Raw genomic sequence first — 26,763 nt, forward strand, 5'->3', positions numbered from 1 at the left:
CCTGATCGAGGTGTACAAGGTAATGAGAGGCATTGATAGAGTCGATAGCCAGAGACTTTTCCCCAGGGCAGGATTGACTGCCACGAGGGGTCATAGTTTTAAGGTGTTAGGAGGAAGGTATAGAGGAGACTTCATAGAGAGGTTCTTCACCCAGAGAGTTGTGAGCACGTGGAATAGTTTACCAGTGGTAGTTGTGGAAGCAGAGTCATTAGTGACATTTAAGCGACTGCTGGACATGCACATGGACAGCAGTGAATTGAGGGGAATGTAGGTTATGTTATTTTTGGATAAGGATTATTCCATGGCAAAACATTGTGGGCCGAAGGGCCTGTACTGTGCTGTACTTTTCTATGTTCTATGTTCTATGTAACTTACTTGCATATAAAAAAACACAATGACCATCTTCTTGTTTAATTTTATGAGGAATTTTAAATGAAATGGTGAAGAAAGCTGAACTCAGTCAATCCACTGTGGCCAAGTGCAGCATTCAATATATTCTGGAAAGCTCTGTGTCTAGTAAAGTTAAACAGAAATCACAATTCTTTGTTATTGATAAGATTGCAATGTTAACATTTGGACTTGCTGGTCCTACTGGTGTTAGAAGAATGTCATGATCTTGACAGTTTATTTGTAGTTTTGTCTAAGCAGTATGCAGTCAGGAAAAGGACATGTTCCAACCACACAGTATGCTCTCAAATATTCAATCGGGTTGTGAAAAGTGGGTGGTGTTACAGATATTGGCAAAGAGATAATAAAATATGCCAGAATAAGTACAAAATACAGTATTGGGAAAAAAAGCTAAAACAATACAAGCCTTTCTATCACTGTTTTCCACAGGGTCTTCATTTGGTAAATTAATTTGAACAGCTTTGAAGCTACAAATGGAAACGCGGTGTTATGCCCTCTGTTTCAGCAGTGTCCTGGCAACAGGGCAATTTTCTATCATCAGGGATAAATGGCATTGAACGGCACATTCTGATATGAAAAAGAAAAAATGCTGCTACCGAAGGACTCCATGATTGCTGCCCTTGCTGTCACTCATATGCGTGTGCCTGTGTGTTTGCATGTATGTACATTTGTGCAATATGAGTGTATTTGAGTGTGTGTAATTGTCAGTGTGTGTGTGTGAGCGCGCGCGCGTGTGTATGTGTATTGCACTCCCAACTAAAATAGGCTCATTGCCATTACAGCTAATTTCATTTTATTTGACTACTGCTTCGCCAGCCGTTTCTCTTGAAGCTGAAATCCACGCTAACAAATGATAGAAAAATACAACTGGAGTTAAGAACAGAGGGTATGTAATTGCGAATGTGCTCGAAATGTTCAGAAGCATTCTCGTTTTATTTTTGAAGGTAGTTGGCAATTCTAAAAATAAAATCTAAGGTAATTACACTGACAAAACAGGGTAGGCATGGCCATAATTTTCTACAATTAGAGCGTCTCTAAAGCCAAGTCAATTAATCAGGATAGGGAGAGATAAGGCTTTGCACACTCTGCACTCAAATTGAAACACGGCAAACATTGGTTGGATCTGCAAAACGCAGAAATGTTCATAAAGTTGCAGCCACGCTGCTTTTTGCACATTTAATTAAATCTCTATTTTTTTAAAATAAATGGAAAATGATAGTCCGGGTGTTCTGAATTACTGCAAATGGCTCTCTTCTTGCAGGCTTTATTTCTTTTTGTACTAGCACTATTATTTGCAAACAGTAGTGTTTTAAACTCATGCAGAAGTAGACTCACATCTGTGATCGATGCTGGACGGTTTAAAAATTGCTTGAATTCACCCTGAAATTAACAGAACAAGCATTGAAAAGGAGGTATTAGCAGGCTAATTGTTGATAAACAAAAGACAAGGGCATACTTGTGAAATGCTCGATTTCATTCTTGGTATTCTCCCTAGAAAGCAGCGCACTTTAAATGAAAATAGACAGAATAAATCCGGCAGACTTCATAGGTTAATGAAAAATTAATCCAAATATATGTTCAGTTTTGAGGGAATAGTATATTTGGAACTCTTCCTAATGCCATGAAATATCCCATGCAAATCCAGAAAGAAGAGAATTAAATGTTAGTTCTGATTTGTTCAGCAGTTTTGTGCCTGGACTGTGTCTGAAGTTCTTTACCAGGAATTCCGCATTGTCTTTTCAACACAAACGCACACACGGCAAGATGTTTATTTGCAGTGCAATTGAATGCATTGACTTCCCAAGATTAAATTCCACGGTCAAAGAGGAATATTTTAGCACAGCTAGCAAGGCTCGTCAATTCACGGGAAGTATTCGACCAATACATAGCTATCACCACAGATGATGCGCTTGTTCGTCGCTATCTCGGCGGTGATATTCCGTGTCGGTGGGAAGGTAGTGAAGAGGTCACTGTATGTTAGCTCCGTCTTTGGGTTCCTCAATATTTTGCCAATAGTAAAAATCATTATCCGCTAACACTGAATGAGATCATTTGAAGTGTGTGACCGCTAAACTTCGCTCCAAACCTCAAAAATGCAGCAAATAGCCCAAATAAATCATCCACTGAAACCGGAGAGGTGCAATCCTTTATTCAAAACGGATCACTCAATAACCAAATAGCGTGAATCCTGCATTCCATGTGAAATATTGAATAGCCCAGAGCTATTAAAGTTATTGTTTCAAATAACTAACTTATTTTGATGTGGCAACGTGCTTCCGGTAAATGATTGTTTTGCAATCGCACTGTAATCAGAGGTATACAGAATCGTTACTTATTTTGGCTGGCGGATCTTCGCCTGTGTACGGAAGAGTTTAATCTTTGCTATTTGTTTATTTTGTTTGAACAGCTCAGCATCCGCAATTCGTAATCCTGCAGTTGTTATTGTGCTGCTAAATGTAACTCTCCCAAATGAATGATATTTTGAAGCAACTTCACTGGGGAAGATGGTATTTGCAAATTGTCCATTTATATTCGGTGGCCATGCTTCTAAATGTGTTATCCTTGCTTTATATACATAATTTTAAAAATCGTTTTAATTTCCATCTTATTTGTATTAAACCGTAAACAAAATCTGCTTTGTAATTTTTGAATTGTTCGATTAAAAGAAGCAAGATGCCAACATTTGTCTTTAGTGAAAAATGTTTTGCTTCATTGTAGCAGGAATAAAGACAATGGTAGAAAAAAGATGTGCCGATATATCCTTCTGATGATAATTGCAATATTCACATTATGGATTAAATTGTAGAGCGGTATGGGATTTTTTTTAATTTCTGAATAAGATACAGCAGGCGACAGAGCATACTTTGAAGCTCCTGATGTCAAATCGAATCGATGTGAGGTGCAGGTTATTGGATTGTGCTGCTGCTGCATAATCCACATGGAATATTTTAGTTGCAATTTTCCCGGCACTGTCGGTGTGGAAACCAATGACTCCTACATGTCTGCAACAACCAAGAAACGATCCGAGTGTAATTCGCAAAACAGAAAGTCCCGCGCTCTCTACGCGAACGCCTAAATATCAACCAAAGTAATATGATTGCTGGTGAGTTCAGTTAACTAGTCACGACAAAATGTAAATAATTTTGAGATGATTAAGTGCAGTCCTAACTGCGTTAATGGACGGTCTTCTACAAATGCTTGCATTGTTTAACTATTTCAGTTAAACGAAGTAGTTCGGCTACGTTGTAATGGTGTCTTAAACGATTGGTGCATATCTGTCTCTCCACAGTGCATAGTACTTATAACCATCTGGCCAGAAACAGGTTATACTCAAGTGGTTCGTGTTCAGGCCCGTTGTCCAGTTTGTTGTCTCGGTATTGCATCAATGAAGTGCTGAAAGATTCCCTTCAAGTTCCTAGTCATTTTATCTGTGGATTTTTTTTTCAGAATCTCCACTGCAGTTTTAAGGCAATGTGCTCACTTCAGCAGTTGCCATCATATTCTTTTACTTCTGGGATTTGTAGACAACGCTATTTTGCACGATTTGGACCAATCCAGAGCAATTTGAGAGATGTTGCCTCTGAAAAATGAACTTTGTATCAATTTAATTTAGATCTAGAAGCAAAAGAGTTCAAATCACATTCTTCATCAGAGGCCCCTGCTTTTTTTTTTAAAAATGTTTTTCTTCATTTTGATAAATAATGTAATAGTTTGTACACCATCGAGACCATTAATCATATTATCATTCAATGTCCTTATCTCTCATTTAAGATGAATTAAGAGGGCATGTGTTCGCAATTGGGCAATAATAATACAGCACGGTGCCTATTGTATCTTCCAGTTTCTACCAGCGCCAACACAGCCAGTTCCAATCAAATCGAATCAGTCCCCAGATTAAAAGTTTACACATATGAAGACGTTGGCCGTGATGCCTATTTATTCGCAGAGGTGCGCTTATGCCGACATACGCGAAATTAAATCCTGCCATATCCATTAAGGTCCAGAAAGTCAAAGCGGTTTATTGTGAGACTGACTTTTGGTCGTTTAGTTGTAACAATTCTAACAAACAGAGTAAATCTTGCAAGACACACTTTATTATATCTGAAATGCGCATGCATCAAAGGTATGTAAGAAGATTCGGTTACATACTGTATGTAATGTTTACACACAGCTTTTCAAGCACAAATGTGCCACTCACCTATCCACAGACATGCATATTGCTAGGATATAGAACATAGAACATAACAGCACAGTACTTAGTACTCTGAGTAAATAAACTACCTCTGACATCTGTCCTATATCTTTCACCCCTCAATTTAAAGCTATGCCCCCTCGTGCTCGCTGTCACCATCCTAGGAAAAAGGCTTTCCCTATCCACCTTATCTAACCCTCTGATTATTTTATATGTTTCAATTATATTTTCATACTCAGAATTAAGAGGAAATATAGAGACTGGGTGAGTTGAAACTTCGTATATAAATTAATTAAGAGGAACATTAAGTCTTATCCATCGAACATGTGTTCAAGTAGGGTTTTGAATAATCGGTTTAGTTAGAATGCGACTTGTCCTTACACCTGCCAGAGAAAAAAACGTACGGATTTTAAAATGCAGCCGCTCTCTGCCCTGAGCTACTCCGATCTGACCCATTGTCGCAGATGTGACTTTTGATGTGATAAATAGCATCACACAACAAATTCTCCTTCGAACAATATCTAGCTTTAATAAAGACTAAACAGAAGCAAATCGCTGTCGACAGGAATAATAGTGAAATTGAAATAGGCTCCGCTTTACAATCCAAGGTGTGGTCTCAATCTGAGCTCTCACTTACTGCTTTAATACAACGCTGTTTGGGACTGAATGCAGAATTGTACCATTTGGTTTTCAAGTGAACCTTTTAAAATATTAATGATAATATGGTGATGTATCGCTGTCCAGTCAAGGATGTTCATATATTGTTCAGCTTAAATTCTGCGTCCGTAATTTCACCAAAACTTACACTATTTATCAAATAAGTTGTTTTACTGGGTTTTACTGAGCAGAATAACGAACCGCACATCATTGCTAGGCTTATCTGGAACTCTGCTGCTCTCCACCTTACAAAACAACTGCATGTTTTAACAGTTAGTTCTTTATCATCCTGAGGTATTCGGGAATATAGCAGAAAAGTGTTGTATTATTCAGATTTGCACCTTCTCTTTGTTCCTCCCCGACCACGCGTTTCCCGGACTATATCAGTGGCTATCCTACTAATATATCCTCGCAGAATGTTTGCCTGTGACCGACCGACTGGATACATCAATGTTTCGGTCTCTTTGCGAAACTGATCTAAAATTAACAAGTAATCTACTGAGTTAAAAAAGGATCCCTTATCTATTGAAAAAATACAATCTTTCAATCATTGGAATTGGAAATCTGAGCTGTCTGTTGGTCTGATCGGATTTCCTTATAATGTCCTATTGAAAAAGCAGAAATAAAAAGCAGGAGACAGCAAATCTATTCACCGACAACGGTGCTGCTACAAAAGCGCTAAACAAAATACCCAAAGCACATAATAGAAACCTTAAAGGATCCCAAAAAAACTCGTGTTAAAAACAAGCGCTGATTAAATTATTCCAAAAAAAAACCCAAATCTGTATTCTGACCTTTCGACAAGCCGAATGCATGCAATAAAATAATGTTTCACATTTACAGTGCTATATTCACGGCCAGAGCCTCACACTATTGAGACATTGTTTAAACAGCTAAGGGTCACTTCCGTTTACCAGTGAATTAATGTTTCACTTAACTGTCCTCCTAGTTAAGCGAAATATTGTAACATCAAGACAGCTTTGAGAGGTTTGTTTTTTCCTCTCAAGTAACATATAAATAGGCCTTACCTTTTCTGTCAGATGGATGCATGATACTGCTACAGAATCCCATCTGATTTTTGTGTCACCTAATGTAGTTATTTTAACATTTACTGTTGCAATACAGACTTCAGTTATTTCATCCATAAGGACATCTTCCCAGAATCTCCGCTCTCGGCTGATGGTGGGGCGAAAAGGATAGTACCGTCCGTGAGATGAGATTTAAAGGACCGTGTAAATAATAGTTATAAAGTTCTTTTTATAGTGAGATAAGCATTGAAACTAAACGCTGCAGTTAGACAACCACTTTGATAAGAGGATAATTGATGCGACAGTAGCGTATAATTAGAGGATAATTTATGCTATATCCACTATTTTATTCCAAATGCGGTCATAATCATTACAAGACAATTGTGGGGAAATTCATTGCAGCAATTTGAAAATAATCACGATAAGTTTTATGTATTTCTAAGTAGGACCATAATTATCTCTACATACATCATCCAAAAATAAATATAACACATGGTTACGTATTTAATTATATTGATAACACAATGAAGTCATTCATAATTTAAATCTAACCCATTAAGTAAGGCGCATGCATATATTTTAAATCATCACTTTATGCATTAACTCAAATTTGCCAAATCGCCAACCACATTCATAATTTGTCTATCTTTCAAGCGGTAGAACACTTTGTGATTCCAATAGAACAGAATGAGTTAACTGACAGCTCTGGGGGATTCCTTATTGGAAGGAAGACCTGGAACAGAATCCTTGGTCTCTATTCTCTTTTATGACGAGTTAACTGTCTTCATCTTCCCGCTGATGAAATTAACATTTTCATCGATCAGCTCCTTTTAATATTCCGCATGCGCAAGCTAAATTTGTGCAGCTGACTACTTATATTGTTATTTGTAAGTTCCTATTGCCATTGGGTTTTATTAAGAAATGAACTGTTTAAAAATCAGTGTTATGGCACCGGGATTTCAATCTATTCTACAGTCCTGTGCTATCGAAATAACAGTGCCTTTTGAGAGTTATCATTCCTTCGGGTCTTTGTGAAGAAAAAGGAGAGCAATTATGAGCGTTGTTGCAAAGGGCTGTTTGGCCTGGGTTTGAAGTAAACCGGGTTAACCCACTGCTCACTGGATCCACTCAATCCGGTCCAAATAGCAGCAGGATGACGAAGCAAAGAGATGACCAATCAGGAGCTGCTGCCCTTTGGAGACAAACCATTCGACTTGTGGCACATTGCAGCATCTGCATCAAGTCTGAAAGCAGAGCCTTAACTTTAGCAGAATCCACTAAAAGACTGCCTCAACTCCATCCTTGTTCCATTCAACTTGGACGCACAAAATAACCTTTTACTTACAAAAAGGATTTAAACACGCCCGCGCTTTCTGCTTGCTCGGAAGATTTACCCTCCTCATGAAAAAGAAAAGCATTTCGCCTTTAAGAGTTTTGTTCCCCCCAGTTGAAGTTTTATAATGACCATGACTACGATAGCTGACGGTTTGGAAGCCCCGGACTCTAAATCTGCTTTCATGGAGTTTGGCCAGCAATCCCAGCAGAGCTCTCCGGCCATGTCTCACGGTCACTACCCAGTGCATTGCCTGCACTCAGGAGGACACTCACACCAGCACGACAGCTCGTATCCGGCCGCCAACACTTACAACAGATCTTTACCTTATCCCTACATGAGTCACTCTCATCATAGTCCCTACCTGCCGTCCTACCACAGCAACAGCACTGGCAGCCAGACACGCTTAGACGAGACAGGTGAGTCTTCGATTTGACCCAGAGTAATTCACAATCGGCCTTTCCGTGTACCTTCCTGATTCAATCAGCAGCGATATTCTCGAACAGTTCCAACGGCAGACTACTTAAGCCGTGTGAGAAATACACTTCAAATGTTTTGTGTCATTTCTTTTTTCTCTTGCTCCCGTTCTTTTCTGTTCGATAACTGATTTCCGCTTCGCTTCTGAATGTAATTCTATTCGTTCTTTAGAAAGTTCTTATTAATAATGTAAACTCGCTGAGTCTTCTGCCTTTTTGTTTCTTTTGCCTGGGATATGTCAATAAGGTTATCTGTCACCACGCTTAGAACAAATCTGGTAACATTTTTTGAAAAAGAAGTAAAATTAATCAGCGAGTTAATGAGAGCAGACATTATGTCAGGATGCAATCGGAACTTCGATTCTTGACTGTGCATTTGATGAAACAAAGCTTCTTGTCCCCATAAACTGTACCCCTGTTGACTCTGGCAATTACGTGATGCCATGTACATACATTTGCGAGCAACTGACGTTTCGTTAACTAATACATCGTACTGTTAAAATGCTTATTTCAGAGTTGCAAGTTGTGCTCAGCATGTTTCTCGTTGTAACTTGCCAAGGGGTGAGAGATAATAGAACACTCCTGATTATTTTCACCAGGCTAGATTATTTAGGAGTTGGTAATACTGAGGATCTCTTTAATATCTCCGAGAGAGATATAAAAAGAAACTTTCAGAGGAATGAGCAGTTAAATAGATTTAGAATAGTGCTGTGGAGTGGGCCGTAAAAAAGGAAACGTCGACATGGTGTAACCATATGTTTGTTTTCCAGAACAACAAAAGACAACAGTGATTGAAAATGGGGAGATCCGCTTTAATGGGAAAGGGAAAAAGATCCGCAAGCCTCGCACTATTTATTCAAGTCTACAGCTGCAGGCATTAAATCATCGTTTCCAGCAGACTCAATACTTGGCTTTACCAGAGAGAGCTGAGCTGGCCGCTTCGCTGGGGCTCACACAGACACAGGTACAGTGTCCAGTGAAGAGTGGTTTACCAGATAGCTTGAAGAGCATCGGCTTTTGGCATTTGGTCTTCTTGTGACCTGTTGGCTTTTCAAATTAAATTTAGTGACTCTTTAAGTCAAATTGCGCGTAACGACGACATTGAACTTCTCCGAAGCTCTAGATATCAGTTATGATGCATGAAAAGGCTGGGTAAATATGGTGCAGAAATATAAAACGCTCTGTCCGATCTCATTCTTCAACTTACAATGAATTTCTTCCTTTCAATTTTAGACAAATTTCTTCATTTGGCGCTGTAGTTTATATCAAAACCGAGGCTCTCAAGAACACAGCTGTAAATGCAGCTTAAAGAGTACCACGTGGCCTTAATTCTGTGATGAATATGAGACTGAATCAAATGAGAATGCATAGTTTGTTTTTATTTTTTAACATGGTGCGTTTTGTGAGAGGATAATTAGAGTTAACATAGTTTCAAACCCAATCCTTACAGATAACTACCATTTGACGTACAGTTACAGAATTAATAGGTCTTTGCCTCAGGACAACTTTAACCCTATATTTAAAACGGAGAATTGTTAGAAACTTGGATCTTTTGCCTGTGTAAAACCACAATAAAATAAATCTGTTCAGCACAAGTTGGCCACATGTACAATCTGTTTGCAATTGAATAGCAGCTTATACCACGTTAAAATATTTATTTTCTTAAGTTTATAAGTCTCAAGTTATCCAGAATCTGTTTCGGCAATGCAAACAATAATCTTGTTACGAAGTTCGACGATTCTCCTAATTTGGGCTATGAACAAAATACTTATGTTTTTTTTAAAAAACAAAAGCACCATACGTTTTGGAACAGGTCTATTGTATTCCATTCCGGAACTTCGTTCAGAGCTATTCACGTTGAAATACGAGTGTACTTTTAAAAAATGCCCCACATCCGCAAATACTTCAAGCACACTCATTGAACAAAAACACAAGTTACTGGAAAAGCTCAGCAGGTCTGGCAGCATCTGTGAAGAAAAATCGGAGTTAACATTTCGGATCCAGTGACCCTTCCTCAGGAGCTTTTCCGGCAACTTCTGCTTTTGTTTCTGATTTGCAGCATCCGCAGTTCTTTCAGCTTCGACGCTCATCGAGCATTTTGGGATCATGCGCTCTGGTGCGTAATTTTCAATTTGCCTGGTAATGATCGGAAGACATGAATTTAGCAAAGCTTGGCGATCAGATATGTAAAATGCGTTTAAGCACTGGATAAACAGCATTGGATAAACTGCTACGAATAAGCAATATGCGTCAAGATTTGCCGGCTGTTATAATAGGCTTCCTTTATTCATTTTCGGCCTCTGCCGGCGCTTTTTGTAAATCCCAGCACTGATGTGCTACAGAACAATGGGAGGTCTGAAACTGAATAGAACTGTCCGTTGGTTAAGAATTTAACTGACTCTGGGCCAGTCTTTCGCCCTCTCTATAGCAGCTATGAACAATGATTCGTCCATATCAGTTACAAGATTACTTTTCGATGAGAACCAATTAAAATATTCTTGTTTCACACAATTCAAACATGCTTCAAAAGCAGTTCTCATCTAAAAGGATCTGTGACGATGGATCGACGAATATTTTCGAAATCTAGACAAAGTAACACACCAGGATTATCTATTGAGTGCCAAGAGCAATGAAGTATTGTCATAAGATAAATTGACCAATTTAATTTCAAAATTCCAGGGGTGCCTAGGCTTTCTCTTGTTTCAGGATGTCGGTCTCTCTGAAATTTTTCAGATCGTACTTTACATAACGGTGCGGAAATTCAGCAATGGTGATTGCACCCCGCGCCTGGTTTATTGTCGTTAAGTGTGGCTGTCATTTTCTTTCCTTCAATATATTTACCTTGCTTTACCATGAGCTTCCCAAAGAGTAGCACGTATGAAAACAACGTTGTTACATCGGTTTGATTTAATAGATTATTAGAGCCATTCTTTATTCGTGCGTAGAGTTTATAATTCAAATTCAAGCAAAGCCTTTGATTACCAATGTCTGTTTTGAACGACTTGTGAAATCCTGCTACGACCTCACCACCGCCTTTTTGGGCGTGGGTGGCGGATTGGAGGTTGGGGTGGCGTGGGAAAAGATGAGACCAGAAAATAATTCATGATTTGATACTTTAATTTGGATTGTATATGAGGGAAATGAAGAACTCCACGTGATCAATAAAATGAACAAGACATACTTCTATAAAGCAATCATGTTTATAGAATAGGAAACGCACAAATATGATTGAGCAGTAGCCATATACTCGTTTTAAAAACCATCACAACGTTGTAAGTATTTTATATATAAACCATTGTTGACTTTTACGTCGAATTATCAGGATAATTAACACTTTGTTGAAAGTTATTAAGTCTACAGGAAAATTCTACAACACTATATTGCACTTTAAATGCATTCATTATTGTTTGGCTGATTTTTCTCATATCTGATTCAGGAGGTTTTCAAGTTCGAAATTCAGAAACTGGGCCTTTCTAAACTTTAATTTGATCGTCAATTAAATTTCAGGGTTTTTGAATATTCTCGTTTTCCTAATCAATCCGAAAGCGTGCACCAAAACTTCAGTTTATTTTTGTAATATATTCAAGCAAGTGAATAGTTAAATATTTAGTAAAGTGTATGATATGTAATATCTAAGTATCAGAATTTTTTTCTATCCTTAACGGAAATTAGAGGCAAGGTATGAAAATGGCTCCATACATTGTGAAAACTTCACATGTCAGAAATTATTGTCATGATTGTATTATCTTTATGTATTCTTATACATCAACCAGTCTGTGGAGAAAACAAACGCAATGTTTAAACCCTTGATTGCTGCATCATGACTTGTCAGATCAGGATAAAATGTCCTCATCAGTAAAAAGTAGAAAACATTTGTTTATGCCATGGAAGTGGTTTTTAGTATGTTTCGGCCATATTGAAATGAAAACAACTGAACAATGCATGCAAAATTATTCTCCAGAATACTACGTTCAGGCTTTTACAGTATTTCTGATAATCCCATTTCTGATTATAATCCACCTCATTGCAATATTTTCAATGTCAGTGACGATGATAATTTCAGTGAACTCAAGTCAACGATATTGAACACCGTTTAAAGTCCATAACTTTTTAAAAACTGTTTTTGTAGGTGAAGATCTGGTTCCAGAACAAACGCTCAAAGTTTAAGAAACTGATGAAACAGGGCGGGAATCCACTTGAGAATGATTCTGTGCCAGGGTCGGCTGCTCTCTCTCCTCGTTCTCCAGCTATGCCACCAGTTTGGGACATCTCAGCTTCGGCCAAAGGCGTTAACATGGCCCCGAACAATTATATGGCTGGATACTCCCCCTGGTACTCCACGACCCACCAGGAGACGGTACAAAGGCAAATGATGTGACAGTCCGAGGCCAGTGACTCACAATGGACAGAACACAATGGGGTTAAAGGGAGCCCATCGTTAGGCAATGCCCAGGTGCCCCGCGACCATTTTGGATGGGAGATCTAGCAACTATTTTCAGTTGCTAAGTGCTATGTTAAAACAAACTGGTAGTGGGCGGAAAAGGAGAAATAGTCAGTGACTGTAGACATTACAAAAGATCCGCCACTGCCTTCATAGATTCCATGATACCGAATGACCGCAAATACGAATGCAAAAGGTTTGATGCTGATTTTAAAGCAGCATGTTTTCGTGATGCTGAGACGCACTGGAAGCTTATAAGATTACAACTTGTATGTATATATTGTTTAATTTTCAGTTGTACATAGTTTATATGTTTTATGTCTCTTTCATACTGAGTATTAAATCATAAAATCACAAACCTATGTGTCTTGTAGTTACACTTGTTTCAAACCACGTTCAAAGAATTTCACTTCAACGATATACAAGTTGCTAACCATTGGTCCGGTCCGTAAAGAGAGTGTTTTTTTTGGAAAGGCTTTTTGTGAGAGTGGTGGGAATGTCAGATTCCGTCTCTCCTGTGCTAAGGTGATACCGAAAGTGTTAATTTGCCAATTTATCTAAAGCCCAGAAAAGCAATCTCAAAGATGCACTTGATATTGACTTGCAATGGTCTTACTGACAAACAATCCAGTCTAAAACAGGACCACTGGAATAATCGTAAAATATTTTACAACAATATCTTACGATGAGTAAACTCATGCTTCTAGCTAACGTTATGAATTCACACAATCAAATCTGTAATTTCATTGTTTCAAAATATGAATCGCAATTGATAACATAGAATAAACTAGAAACAATTTAGCATTGAAAATTGCGATATGTAATGCACAGTTATTACTATGAACCAGTACACATCTAATTGAGAGCTACTAACGTTAGTCCATTGATCACAATTGACCGAAGAAAAGGATAGACACACCATTTCAAAATGACAATGAATAGCAGTATGTACAAAAACCATCATTACTTACCAACATTTTTTTTGGTTTTAGTGAACAACCAAGGAAGTAAATTACAGAGCTCTATTATCAGCCACAGTTCTGATCTCATTTAATGGATTCGCCACTACACTAGCAATATTGACTGCTTTTCTCGAACTGTGAAAATCTAATGTTAAATCCAACACGATCAATACTAAACAAAAACCTCCAGCTGCAGCCCCTTCCAATTTAAAGCTGATATTTGGTACAATTTACGGTATTATTCACGAGAAAGGCTTAGACCATCATAAAAGCGACTATAATTAGGGTAATTTTTATTGTAGCCCGATGATTACAGCGTTTTTACAGTCAAAGGTAATTACATGTAATTTTCTTCCACTTTTAATACTAAGCAGCTATCTTTATTTAAATTCAGGAAGAAGAGTAAAACAAAAGAGAAAGAATAGGACTTTGAGTTATTCATAAACTAATTAAAGGGGCTTCTTAAATTCTATCCAAAGTGCCAAGCTTAGCAAATCGAAATCCACATCTGCAAAGAAAAAAGATGAACTTCAAACAGTGACTTCAGCGCAGCGGTGTGCATGTAATTCTCAGGGAAAATTGCAAAAATGTATGATCCTTGTATAATTTAAATAAAGCGCTACATCCATGAAGGTTTTGAATAATTTTAATGCATGTTTCATTGCAAACTTGAATTGCTGAAGAACAACTTGAAATATGTGGAATACATCAGACAGAAATCGACTAATCGATTTGATTAAGAATTTATCAGCGTAACCATGATGAATGCAGAGTTACGATAAACTGTCGAACCGATTTATGTACACTTTGTGTTAAAACAACTTCAACCATGCTCTGTTTATAATACATCTAAATATCAATGTTTGCTATACTGAGTCCAGTTTGAAATTCTTGGACTTAACAAACAAGGCTATTTTATATCTTAACACATATTAAGGAAAATAATTCCACCTGCGTGTTTGCACAGCAAGCAATGTGAAATCATTCAATATTATAAGAGTGACTTAGAGCAGCGATTACTGCTTGATCTGTGTCTCACTCTTGCATCCTTTGAAAGATTTCACGCTGCTGTCCTGAATAAAACGTCCACCTATTTTCTTACGAATAATGTTCATTTGTCATTGCAACGGCTTTTTTTTTGCCAGGAGATAGAATGCCACCGATCTATGTCAGTAACTCTGATTAAATATTTACATTTCAGATACTATTTAAACAATGCATTTCGCAAGTTGCCTTTTTAGGTGGCCTCAGCACTCTACCGATTCTCTTTAAGTGATTGATGGCCTTTACTCCCTTTCGGTCTGCAAGCGTATGAGAACATAGGCACTACTTAATGCTACCTGTTTGAAGAGCTAGTGCTGGCAAGATAGGCTGAATGGCCCCCTTCTGCGCCGTAACACTTCTGTCATTCTGTGAGGCAACAGTAAGTGGGAAGCAAAGAGGGTGGTACGTGTATGGAACGAACTGCCAGAGGAAGTGGTGGAGGCGGGTACAATTACAACATTTAAAAGGCATCTGGATGGCTATATGAATAGAAAGGATTTAGAGGGATAAGAGCCAAATATTAGCGAACGGGACTAATGCAGATTAGGATGTCTGGTTGGCGCGAACGAGTTGGACCGAAAGGTCTGTTTCCGTGTTATATCTCTGTGACAATGAATCCATCATCCTTGTGAGCAGAAATGTAGCGTGGATCATAATTTATTCTAAATTTTCTTGGTATTCTTGGAGATCCTTCCTTATAATGTTAGTGTAGAAACTGTTGTCGCAAAATAAGACCGTTAGCATGTCTAACTAGTGGTAAAACAAATGCACGTACTGAAAATTGCTGTTTACAATGTTCTCCACCACAGTCGATAAAATCCATTATTCGTGAATACAATAGTAGATCACAATGCCTTTGTCCTTTCCCCTTGTAAAATCACAACAGCTTTCAAGTGGCTGGTAAGATGTGGAGTAACATGTAGGTAAAGCAAACGATATTGTATTGAGAAGTGGGATTTTAAATGACGTGTGTTAAGCACAACATGAATTTACTTGCTAATATAACATGTTGCAAGATCATGTCCCTGCCTTTCAAACCCATGTTAGCGGCATGTGCCACTTTCAGCGTGGCATATGTATGTTTTGCGATAAACCATGTGGGACATGTCTGTTCATGGCTGATGTTTCAGTTCCTCCAGCTCAACGATGAAAATAATATGCATCTTTTGTCTATTCCTTTCCAGCTCATGACCTCCATGGCGAACGCACTCGCGCGGCAATTAAAATACGACAGGTAGAAAAATTCTTAATCTTGTGTTCAGTGTGCAATATGGGGTGGGGGCGAGCTCTCCTTCCTAATGCATATCTAATTTGAAGATTTCGTGCACGTCGTGTTTCAGAGCTGTATTTCTAGCGCTGAATTACTCCACGAAAGTTACAGTAAAAATACACACAGGCGCTGTGAATCGGCGTGTCCATTGTTAGTGGCAACTCTGGGACAAAGTGTGAATTCAAGTAGCAACATTTTCATCACAAAATAGAGAACCGCTTTATCCTCCGTGATAATTGCTCCGGCCCTCCTGCTGAGAGTGAGCCTGATGCTGGCTGCCGGATTTGGGGGCGGGGGAAGCTGCCTGTTTTTTTCTGATGTTTGAAGGATTTATGGAATGAGCCTACTCCTCGTGTGCTTACATCCCCACCTCCATCTTGTGCTCTCCTGTAGAACAAATGCATCCAGTTTCCAGATATGTGTTGTCAATATTTCTTTCGGGACTGCTCTTCCGCCTGACCTTCCACTGATATGGGAAAAGCTGACGGTACAATGTGCAACTGCGCCTAACGTCGTCTAGATGCTGAGATAATAGTTTATAGCCTTTGTAGGTAAACAGTCAACATTTTCACACACGCATGCACGCATTTTCATGAAAATAACTTACAACGACCACTGTTAGCGAATATACCGAATGCAGCTTGAGTCAGCTTGGCCTACAAGCTAAGTCCAGACCTGGACCCCGTAAGTTCAACTGCAACCTTTGGTTTAACCTTTAGCAACTCTGGCTCTTGAAAATATAATGTTGTTATAATCATAAACATTTTATTTTACCATGAATTGTGGCTGGCCTGTCACTATGAACGGAAACTTAACAGCATCAAATGTTGACAACATCTGGAAAAGCTTAAGGAGAATTCGCGTTGGAACTGCTATCATCTTGGTCATAATTTACAGCACTATATATGGTAACAGCATCCAATGCATAATTTCACAACACATAATGTATCACTTAAGTAGAGTTTTCTTTATAATATCATGATTTACAAAATGACTAGCCCGAATTGTAGTGAACGCTCTCAAGAAGCATAGGAATTACCGCACGAGTTACTGTGTCGTGTTGTCCGAATATCTCAGTATTGAGTTATCAATACTTTGTGTCTTGTTCTTAAACATATTTGATATATAAATATATCTGTCACACAAGGTGGACAGAAAGACACGACTGATAGATAGTCAGACAGACGACTGATCCGCACTACAATTCTCTTGTTGAGGTTGCCTGCAATATGTTCGTTAAAGCACAGCACGCAAAAACAGAACATATCGGGTTAGGCATTACAGAAACTAAATGTACTGAGCTTTCTTTTTCAAAATCATCCTACACCACCCCGCCCATCAAAGTGAGCAGTGCCATTCTGATCGAAGGAAAAATGTGATCAAAAATCGTCCAGCAAACCGTCCTTTCCCAACTTTGATCGACAAATTCCCTTGTAGTTATGTAGAAACTCTCACTATCCAATAGGAGACGGGTCTTAAAACGTCTACGTCCAGAAAACATTGTTCATAATATGTAAATATATACCTGTATCTATACACAAAGCGAGTTTCAAACATACCTGGCATGAGCTTTCCAAGTACACGCCCGTCTAATAGAAAACACTACCAACAGTGACTGGTGAAACCGTTTTATTGTATAACCGGGCAGAAGCGTGAGCTCCTCCGGTTGGGTGAGCATATCCAGGTGTGAAATTGTTTGCACACCCCGCCACCTCTTATACTGCCAGCAAAATTAGCTGTTATTACTGTCAGTGTTTGGTGACGGCTAGGTTGATAAAACTGCTGTAATCAAGAACCAGCGCATCTTTGTAAATTATGGCAATTGTAAATGTCCAGATTATAATAATAACATCTTAATCCAGACTGGGGGATAATTACAGCGAGTTATTACATCTCTGCAACTGTCCAGTTAGACTAATTTCGCCATTATTTGTGCAGAGCAGATGGCTGCTGAGTGGAAAACTCACAATGTTAACTCTGAAGCTTCTCAGCGGGTGAAATCGCAACAAAAAAGCAGAAAGAAACACCTGTGAGTCAAAGGGCGCATAGAAACAGCAGAGTAACAGAAGAGAAAATAAGTTAATTTTGCTGGATAGAGCCAGGAAGAGGGTAAATAACCTAATCATGACCAGTCTTCTGACAGCTATATTTGTTTAAACTAAACTTTGGCAGGCTTTAAGAAAATGCGTCACTGGTGTTGCTACTGTTCACTTCAGATGGTATACACATCTCTAAATGTACAGTGACGTTTGTAATAAAGATATTTCAGTCCGGATCCATTGGACATGTAAAGAAAGAATACGAACTGAATTTGGTACAATGCACAATTTAAAGCACGACAGTGCAGAAGTAGCTTGTTTCAGATTCCTCCCCATGGCGACAGATTTCTCAAGCTGATTTCGCTGATTTCCACCGCCACCCACCTCCGTCCCACCCACCCCCCCGCTTCAGGATAGGAAAACTGGCATTTGGATGCAGCGTCTTTCATGTATCTTGCAGAAAAATGGAGCGTCGATTGTCAAAATATAAGTACCAACTATTCTCAGCAATTAGCCTATGTCTAATGCATCGGGGGCATTCGAGTTTACCTGGACTCAGAGCTTTTCTGAAGGTGGAGATCTGCGCGGAGTTTTATCTTCAGTCGCGGGCCTCCCAAGAGTACCCACTTCTTCACAAATACGACGATATATTAAAAATCGGAGATTTTTTTAAAAAACTGGTTAGGCACAATGCTGCTGAGAGAGAAAGCCAACTTCTACTGTAACTGCTTCAGAGTTTGCCGAAGGCACTTCAGGAACTCGAAGGCCCCTTTGTCTCACTTTCAGATGTACTTCAGTTACCTGGTAAAGGCTTGTCTTTAAATGCATAACAAAGCAACAGTGGACACGATGTTATTTTGTCACCACGAACTTAAATATTCATGAACGTAAACATAGGATCAAGAGGGCAATCGGGCGAATTGAGAATAAAATAGGAAAAAACTGAGGAACCGAAAGAAAAGCTCGGGTCAAAAGAAGTTGTCTTAATACATGACCAACAACTTTCCTTTCCCCTAAACGGTGCGATAGTTCGGTTCACCTTGTTTGAATAAAGTCAATCAATTCCTCCTCCATTTTCAGTCCTTTGCTGCTGTTACCAGCTGTTACAAACAACCTGAATGCGCACACCGCTGTTTTATTAGCCCTAGATACTAATATCCACGCTAACCGTTATTCAAGTCGGAGGCAAATTAATTATAAAGTTTTAAAGTGAAGCTTGATTGAAAAAAAACTCCCCGGCTAATGCATTAGGCTTACGCCATCAGAATGCAATTTGCTGGCCTCCACATACTTCAGTAATGCAACAGATTTTAGACAGTTATTCTCTTTATTCCGTTTGGAAAAGGCACATAGGCCATGTCAAAGCACGTCTCCCCCACCCACCCCCCTCCCACAAAGCCAATCCCGCCTTCTACACTCCAAACATTGAATATGTTAAAACTTGGTTTAAAGCGGATTGCGGTTGCATCATGCACAGCGAAAATAATTAGTCCGAACTCTGTTTCCTACTGTAGGATGTTCAAAACGCTGTAATTCTTCAGCGTTTAAGTCTTGCAGTCAATAGGCTCGAAACGCTGCTGTTGCCTGCTGTATCAAATTACAACTAAGCAGGCGGGTCGTCAGGCAGGCATCTTAACAATTAAACTGGCTCCTGATGTGACAGCTTTTAATGCTTCGATTACTAGACAGATAGAATAACGTCAACAAATTGTACTTTACTCGTTTTCCCTCGGCAACACTATATCAGCAAAACATGAGCTAATTCGATCCCAAATCCCAGTAATTTCAGAAGGCCACAAAAACCAGCGTAGATAACCTCGAACCAAAGACTTCGATGTTGTTTCTGCATCACTTCTCTGCGGCATGCTTGCCTGGGTATTTTGCCATTTTAAACATGCATTTCAATTGGATTTTAAATCGTGTTTTTTTTCCCCATAAATCAGCATTTATGAAAAGTAAAAAATCACTGAGACTATACCAGATTGTCCTCACTCTAATTAAAATTAACGCAAACACTAATGATAATTCTAAGTTGCTAAGGTTATTTTTGATCAGTTTGCTTATTTAAAATTTAAATAAATAATTACAGAAACGGGAGTAAATAATACGTTTCTTTGTATATTGTACAGTTTAAAGCGGGCTAAATGTTTCTTTCAAGTTCTTGAATAGCTGTAAACGACATGCTTTCTTCTACCGATCTCGCTCTCTCTTCCGTGTACAGGTGCCATGTGCGCGAATTGGCATAAATCCGTCTGCACCAGTGTGTGTCTGCATTTCATTAAAGGCTTAGCTATGTTTGCGTGCGTGTAAGTTCGCATGAATGTGTGCCGCGCTGTAACTGCGCCTATGTACATGTGCGCCTGTGTGTAAATGTATTCAAGTACGTGTTCTTTTTGTGCGCGGGAAATAGACGCATTTATTGTGTTTGGGGTTTCTTTTCTGCAGAATGTGTGTTAGTTGAGCTGGGCCGTGGCCGGGAGTCGCACAGCTCTGGAGCCGCTCTGCACCCGCAGGAATGCGGTTGTCTATGATCTCAACTGCCGCCCTCTCGGCTCCTGTCTGCCATTCAAAGCTGCTAATTGTGGGCAACACAAAGAGAAAGCAAGTCTGCGGGAAGTCTGCGAGCCAGACTGGAAGAGAGCTCAGCTACCAGAAACACGAACGCAACCCAACTCCCAAACACATTCTGCAGCCAAGAGCCCATCGTCTAGTACCCACGGGCAAGGCGAACGGTTTTGCACATTATTCCCCTTTGCTGCGTTCATATAAACTGAATTTATACTCTCTGCTTATCATCGTGGTCACTGAGATATCGGAAACCTCCATAACTTAATCGGAAAATACACGTCGGCAGCTAAATTCAGTCAGATCCTAACTATTCGAACGATTGCGCCAACTTTCCATGACTGCAATGAAAATAAATACCGTGAGTGCAAAGTCAGGTTTTGAGTAAATTTCAATTCTCTGCGCCTTCTGCTACTTGCATTTCATTATTTAATTCCACCTCTTAATTATACAATTCAAACAATAAGCTTGCTAATAAAAGCAAACATCACGTTAAACAGCATCCATTCTGCCATGTCCCTTCATGGGTCAGTGTCCTGTTACACTCTATATCCCTGGGATTACATTTCATGTCGACTCACTTGACATTCCATTAAGGCTGCGCTATTTACAATGTACATTGACATCCGCCAAATATCACAAAAGGCCCGGAGTGGTGGAGAATGATTGCAGACAGTGAGCCACGGCAACGGCCTGTCTAAGTTTTCGCCACTTTTCGTGCTCAAGAAACGTGTACTTCTGACTATTTCACTCTGCTTCCGCTCACAGCTGTAGTCTGCATGCCGGTCTGGTAAGCAAAGAAAGCCAGCGGCCATCGACACTACATGTTTCCACTACATCTACTTGCCCTCGTTGTTGCTATAAGAATTCAATAATCTGCGTGTTGATTGTCATTTGAGTCGAAACGCAACATTCCTCAAAATCAGTCACAAGATTCATACCTTTCGTTAATGTAAGTTGATGTCTGCATACCCTAAGATTGCAAACACATTCAACAAAAAATCAAATTCAATTTTAATAAAAATAAGAACCCTGGAATTTTCAATTCAATAGTATTTCAGCATGATTTGACTATACCTATTATAGGAACCCTCATGCATATATACAACCAATATCGTGGAGGACTGAGATCTATTTATCAATGAAAGTGGTTCCAGAGATCTAGTTGTTAATTTCTGCCAACTGTGAACGATATGAAACCACGGTAGGAATGAAGGTGGAGAAGTATTTGTGATTGCATTAAGACGGGAAACAGCAACTGCGCTGAATTTTATGCTGAAAGCTGTCTACTTTAAAACGAATTCGGTTGAAATATTTATCTAATTTTGGTGACATTGAAAGCGATTTAGAAACGAAGTGAATATTCCCACGAAAAGGATTAGAACGTCTCTGGCCACCTTCTATCTGCATCTCTTCCCAAATCGATGCGCTGTTTTGGTAAACCATACTTTCAGCGTGAGAAAAAAGAACCTTAATTTTAAACAGATACGGCTGCACTCAATTGTGTAAGTTATACAAGGAGGGCCCGTTTCAATTCTAAGTGCGTTTTCTTATTCAAATAGGAACGCATGCTTACCTGCGGGCTTCTTTTGTTCTATGTTTTTTCCCCCTACACAGCTCAACAGACCTGTAGGAGTTCCCGGCACGTGTTAAATCCAAATTGGATTTGACAATTACTTTCACTTGTTTAAAGTCTGGGTTAAGTAAATGAATAATGAATCAAGGCTCTTAAAAATATCAGCTGAAACTACATCTAAGCAGCGCGCGTCAGAGTCACTGTTTTCGTTCCCTGTTGTTAATTTACGAACTAAAGTCACACACAAAAACCTGCAGTCTAATTCATCCATTTGACTGTCTTGACAGTGTGTTCCAATTTATATGGTCCGCACTTTTGTTCAAACTCTGAGCACTTTGGTAGTACACATAGTGAGAGATTACTGTCACAGGTATCAAAATAAAAAGAATGGTACTCAGGCAAATCAAATAATTACAACTTCATAACATTGGTCGAAGACTTCTCTTGCACTCAAATCATACGACAGCGGTGGAAAGAACCCAGATAAAAGATAACTCACGAACAAAAATCGGGAATGAAGCCAAGCACGGCGACGCAGTACTCCCCTTTTCCATCGCTCGAGCTGCCGTAGAAAGGACCACTGAACACTTAAGTTTACACTTAGGAGTATGACTATTACAGATTTCAGTTTTCACTTTGTTGCCCAACATATATACTGCACAATTTATCGCAAATAAAATCCCCAATTTTTTCCGAAGTGTCAATAAGTTTATTTAAACAGAATATACAGTTCAATTCAACTATCTACACCTATGTACAGTGATACATGTTACTGAGAAGTCCCGCCAGGTTTGCGGTCATAGCCGATAAAAGAGAGGCACCTTTGACAGTGTCCAAGTCGGTCCTGACGTCTGTTGGAAAAGTAGTCCATTTTCCTCTTTGAAATATGGAAAGTTACATGCACAGAGTGTACAGAGTCAGATAATTTGGCTTCCCTTGATTCCGACTGAACAAAACGTGCATTTCATTGCATATCTTCACTGTTTATTGGTCTTACTCAATCCACTTTGGAATGTATTTCAGATTAATAAATAGTCCCGGATCCCAAAGCCAGTGGGTGATGTAATGAGCTTGTCGACTGCAGATGGGAATTGATGGAAGTGGGATTGGAATACCAGGAGCTGGCATTCTCCAGGTAGCTTGTGGTGGGTGGGTTGTGGCTGGGGGTTTGATGAGTGTGGACAACCCTTGAGGAACTGTGAGTGTCCCAAACGGCAGGGGACTGAGGAGAATTGCAGGCCATAGGGTCACTGGAACTGGGGCTGTGCTCAGGAGGGATCTCCCCATTCTTTATGATTTTCTTAATCTTTGACCTTCGGTTCTGGAACCATATTTTAACCTGAAAAACGAATGGTAATCATTAATTCCGAAATTGACTGCATGATAGCGCTAATAAACACAAAACAAAGGAATGGGCCTGTAACCCTGATCGCGTATTGAATAAATAGCCATTTCCATAACCCTCCAGCCGTTTTATTAATCGATTCACCAAATGAATTGCCAATTCAGGATTTTTGTACAAAATGACTAATTTGTGGGTGATTCCAAGTGTAGTGACAACCATCACCATTTCGTTCTCTCGCTCTCTCTCTCTACCAAACTTCAGGCTACACAGATGTTTCTATTGCAAATGCACCGCAAAACCTCCCGAGCCATTCCACACAGAACTGAGAGCGATTTGTTCTCGGTCCAAGTAAACCAACGAGCTCTGTGAGCTCCGGCTAAAATGGTGGCAACTTTATATTTAAAAAAACATATTTCAACAATAATAGTCCAAAACACAAATCAGTAGCAGAAAGGATAGATGGTAGAACTCCCAAATAAAAGTGTGTGGCAGCTTCCAAATATTTGCTCGTTAATTCAAACCCCTAAAACTCTGAAAAGTTTCACAAAGCGATACTCTTTGTTTAAGAGGGAAACACTTCGCTTCAAAACCTTGCAAAAATTTAACTTGTGTGCGGCAATAGTTAACTTATTTTGTAAATATTACACTTAAATGCGTAACATGATAATCAAGTTACACTCGTTCAAGGCTTACACTATCCATGCAATTACTGGAAAATAAAGCGCTGTTTAATAAAAACAGAACATAAGCAGTTTTCCATTGCTGCGAATATAGGACGGAATGTCAATCCCATCAATGGAAACGGGTAGTGTATTTAAGAGAAGGGTTAGGCTGCAGGTGGGGGGGGGGGGGGCAGATGAGAACAAAGTACTAAAGCTATTAATATACATCCAGGTAACTACATAGGGAGATTTGCGCCCAAGTGAGTGAGAAATTTGAGGTGGCGTGGGTAGCGAAGCCAATCCCAGATCGATGATCGCCTGTGAATCTATCTCCCCGGCGGTTGGTGAGATCCGACCAGATTTATTTCACAGGCCAGGGTTGTCACTGATACCAGTGTTGGCCGCTCGAATTGCACCTATGTACCAAGGGGCCGGTGTGTTTTGGGGGTGGGGGCGGTAGCGGTGCTGAGTGGTGTGGTGAGAATGTGTGGGGTGGTGTGTGTGTGCGTGGCTGTAGATGTGTCTGCGTGGGGGTGCGGGTTGGTGTGTATGTGTGTAGGGGTGTGTGATGTGGTGGCGTGTGTGTTTGGGTGTGTGTGAGGGGCGTGGTGTGCGCGTGGGGGGATTGGTGTTTGTGGGTGCCTGTCTATGTGTGTGCGTGTGTGTGTGTGTGTGTGTGTGTGTGTGTGTGGGTATGTGTGTTGGAGTGGGGTGGGGTGGGGGCGGCGGTGGGAGAAGGGGGTCTCCCCCTGAGACTCGGCGGGGTTCCCCACTGCCGGAGTGCGGCTCTCGGGAGGCCGATTCAGGGCAGCTTGCTGCCGGCCTGGTTGCTCTTACCTGGGTCTGGGTGAGTCCCAGCGACGCCGCTAGTTCGGCTCTCTCTGGCAGCGCCAGGTACTGAGTCTTTTGGAAGCGTCTTTGTAAAGCTGCGAGCTGGAAGCTCGAGTAAATGGTCCGTGGTTTCCGAACCTTTTTCGGTTTGCCGTTTATCATCCGCACTTCGGGCTCAACAAGTTCTTTCTCTGAAAATGGTTGTCGGGGAGGGGGTGGGCGGAAGAGAGAGAGAGAGAGAAAAAGCCACACTTTAGTTTTCAAAACGTGAACGGAAACGGGCTCACCGTCAGAATCGACGTGAACTGTCAGAATACAGGAGGAAAATTCCCCCTCTCCCTTTTTCACCCAGGTCCCAGAGTACAGGGGGACCCACTGGGCTCAGGCCGAGGCGAAGGACCGAGAATCCCCAAGTGGGAGCCTAACCCTCCTGGCTCTCTGAATGTGCCAGAGCCGGCCACTCCTTGCCAATGTTTTTCACCGGTGTTTGCTCCAGACGCTGAGGGCGACAATGTCCCGCAGACAGGGAGAGGTTTAAACACAGGGGTTGGGGATGGAGGGGGTGGGGGTTGGCTGTGCTTTCACTGCAGTGCAGGGGGAGCGGGACGGGCGAAAGTGCCTCTCATTCCCAACTGTACAGTAAATGGTCCGCATTCCTTTCCATCTCCCCGACAGGCCTCCGCTTGAAATACTTGCTCCTAATTCTTGCACAAAACATCTTAGAAGATTAAAAATAATTACAGAACTGTTTCAATGAATTCTGGCCGCGCTGAGATTGCAAACTTCACCTCAAAATTCTTTGCTCGGGGTGGGGGGGGGGGGCGGTGGGGTGAAGGGGAGAGCATTTCTGCGGCTGCCCCAACAGGCAGTCGAGGATTTTCTGGCAAGTTGTGGGAAATGTCTCCTTACCAGGCTGGCTGCATGTTGCCTGAGCCCTGCTGTACGGCCCGTATTGGTGGTAATGCCCGGGGTAACTGTATTCGTGGTAAGACTTGGCGGAGTAATTGGCGGCCGACGCGTTCACTCCGTGGTACTGGTACTGGTAGGGGTTCAGCACTTTGCCGTAAGCCGAAGGTGAGCAGTAGCCGTGGTGAGAGCCGGCCGAGCTGTAGTAACCCGTGTCGGTGGCCGTGGACTCGGGGAGAGTCGGCGATTCCTGCGACGGATGGTGCATGCTGTGCTGGAAATTGGACTGCAGCTCTGTCCGGATGTTGGCGACCTTGCGATCGAATACTCCAGTCATAGCCCGGGGTTGCTGGAGGAAATGATGGCGCTCGGTCGGTCGATGTGTGTGTGTGTGTGTGTGTGTGTGCGTGCGTCTGTTGTGCTGCAGAAGTCTATGTGGACATGTTTGTGTGTGTGCTGCAGGAGTCTATATGGACATGACTATGTGTGTGTGTCTGCAGGAGTCTATATAGACATAGCTGTGTGTGCTGCAGGCGGCGGCAGACTGTGGTTGTAGCTCAGCAAACTCTTGGTTAAGTCCTTAAATGCGCTATTACGCACTGGGTGGATCTGTTCCATTGGATGGAGCAGTCAGCTTTCAGTAACACCCTAACTCGCTCAACTCGTTTCATAGATGCTTAAACAAAATGCTTAAAACACAAAACAACAAATGACTCAAACAGAAAAGCACGGCGGCATTGTAATCGTTGATAAACAGCATCTAAATAACACCAGCTTTCAGCGCCTTTTATTCTCCTCCTCGCCAGGACTTAAATACACCACATTGCTTGTCAGAGAACATTTTAAATAACTGACGATCACAGACTCTTGAACGTCCTTTTGTTTTAGTACCCGGCCACCGATTGAAACCAGGACAATTATTTTGTTTTAATGACGGTGTCTTGCTTCGGGAGAGAACGTGAATGAGGTTTTAGTGGCGAAGCAGCCCGGAGAGTTTCCTTCTTGATAGCTTAAATTAATAATTTGCA

General features: G+C 40.6%; 2 protein-coding genes and 1 long non-coding RNA gene across 4 annotated transcripts; 2 read left to right on the forward strand and 1 right to left on the reverse strand.

Moving 5' to 3' along the window:
* Positions 1–6,918: 6,918 nt before the first annotated feature.
* On the forward strand, positions 6,919–12,893 carry dlx6a (distal-less homeobox 6a). Its single transcript, XM_048555624.2, has 3 exons — positions 6,919–8,037; positions 8,865–9,058; positions 12,224–12,893. Exons 1-3 carry the CDS (start codon positions 7,746–7,748, stop codon positions 12,470–12,472), a joined length of 735 nt encoding a protein of 244 aa, XP_048411581.1. The 5' UTR covers positions 6,919–7,745; the 3' UTR covers positions 12,473–12,893.
* On the reverse strand, positions 9,465–26,135 carry dlx5a (distal-less homeobox 5a). 2 transcript variants are annotated; one of them, XR_009447280.1, is made up of 4 exons: positions 25,739–26,135; positions 24,836–25,020; positions 21,992–23,330; positions 9,465–10,230 (listed from the first exon to the last, which is right to left on the reverse strand). XR_009447280.1 is itself a non-coding variant. In XM_048555611.2 (3 exons), the coding sequence occupies exons 1-3, from the start codon at positions 26,070–26,072 to the stop codon at positions 23,016–23,018; spliced, it is 834 nt and encodes a 277-aa protein (XP_048411568.1). In that variant the 5' UTR covers positions 26,073–26,135; the 3' UTR covers positions 20,881–23,015. The 2 variants fall into 2 exon arrangements, 1 of the variants encoding a protein (XP_048411568.1); XM_048555611.2 differs by lacking the exon at positions 9,465–10,230 and having other exon boundaries at positions 20,881–23,330.
* Positions 15,045–20,901, forward strand: LOC125463875 (uncharacterized). Its single transcript, XR_007249924.1, has 3 exons — positions 15,045–15,123; positions 15,726–15,775; positions 20,296–20,901. It is a non-coding gene; the product is annotated as an uncharacterized LOC125463875 (long non-coding RNA).
* Positions 26,136–26,763: the final 628 nt, after the last annotated feature.

This window comes from Stegostoma tigrinum, chromosome 2 (genome assembly GCF_030684315.1).
Source record: "Stegostoma tigrinum isolate sSteTig4 chromosome 2, sSteTig4.hap1, whole genome shotgun sequence".
NCBI classification, from domain to species: Eukaryota; Metazoa; Chordata; class Chondrichthyes; order Orectolobiformes; family Stegostomatidae; genus Stegostoma; species Stegostoma tigrinum.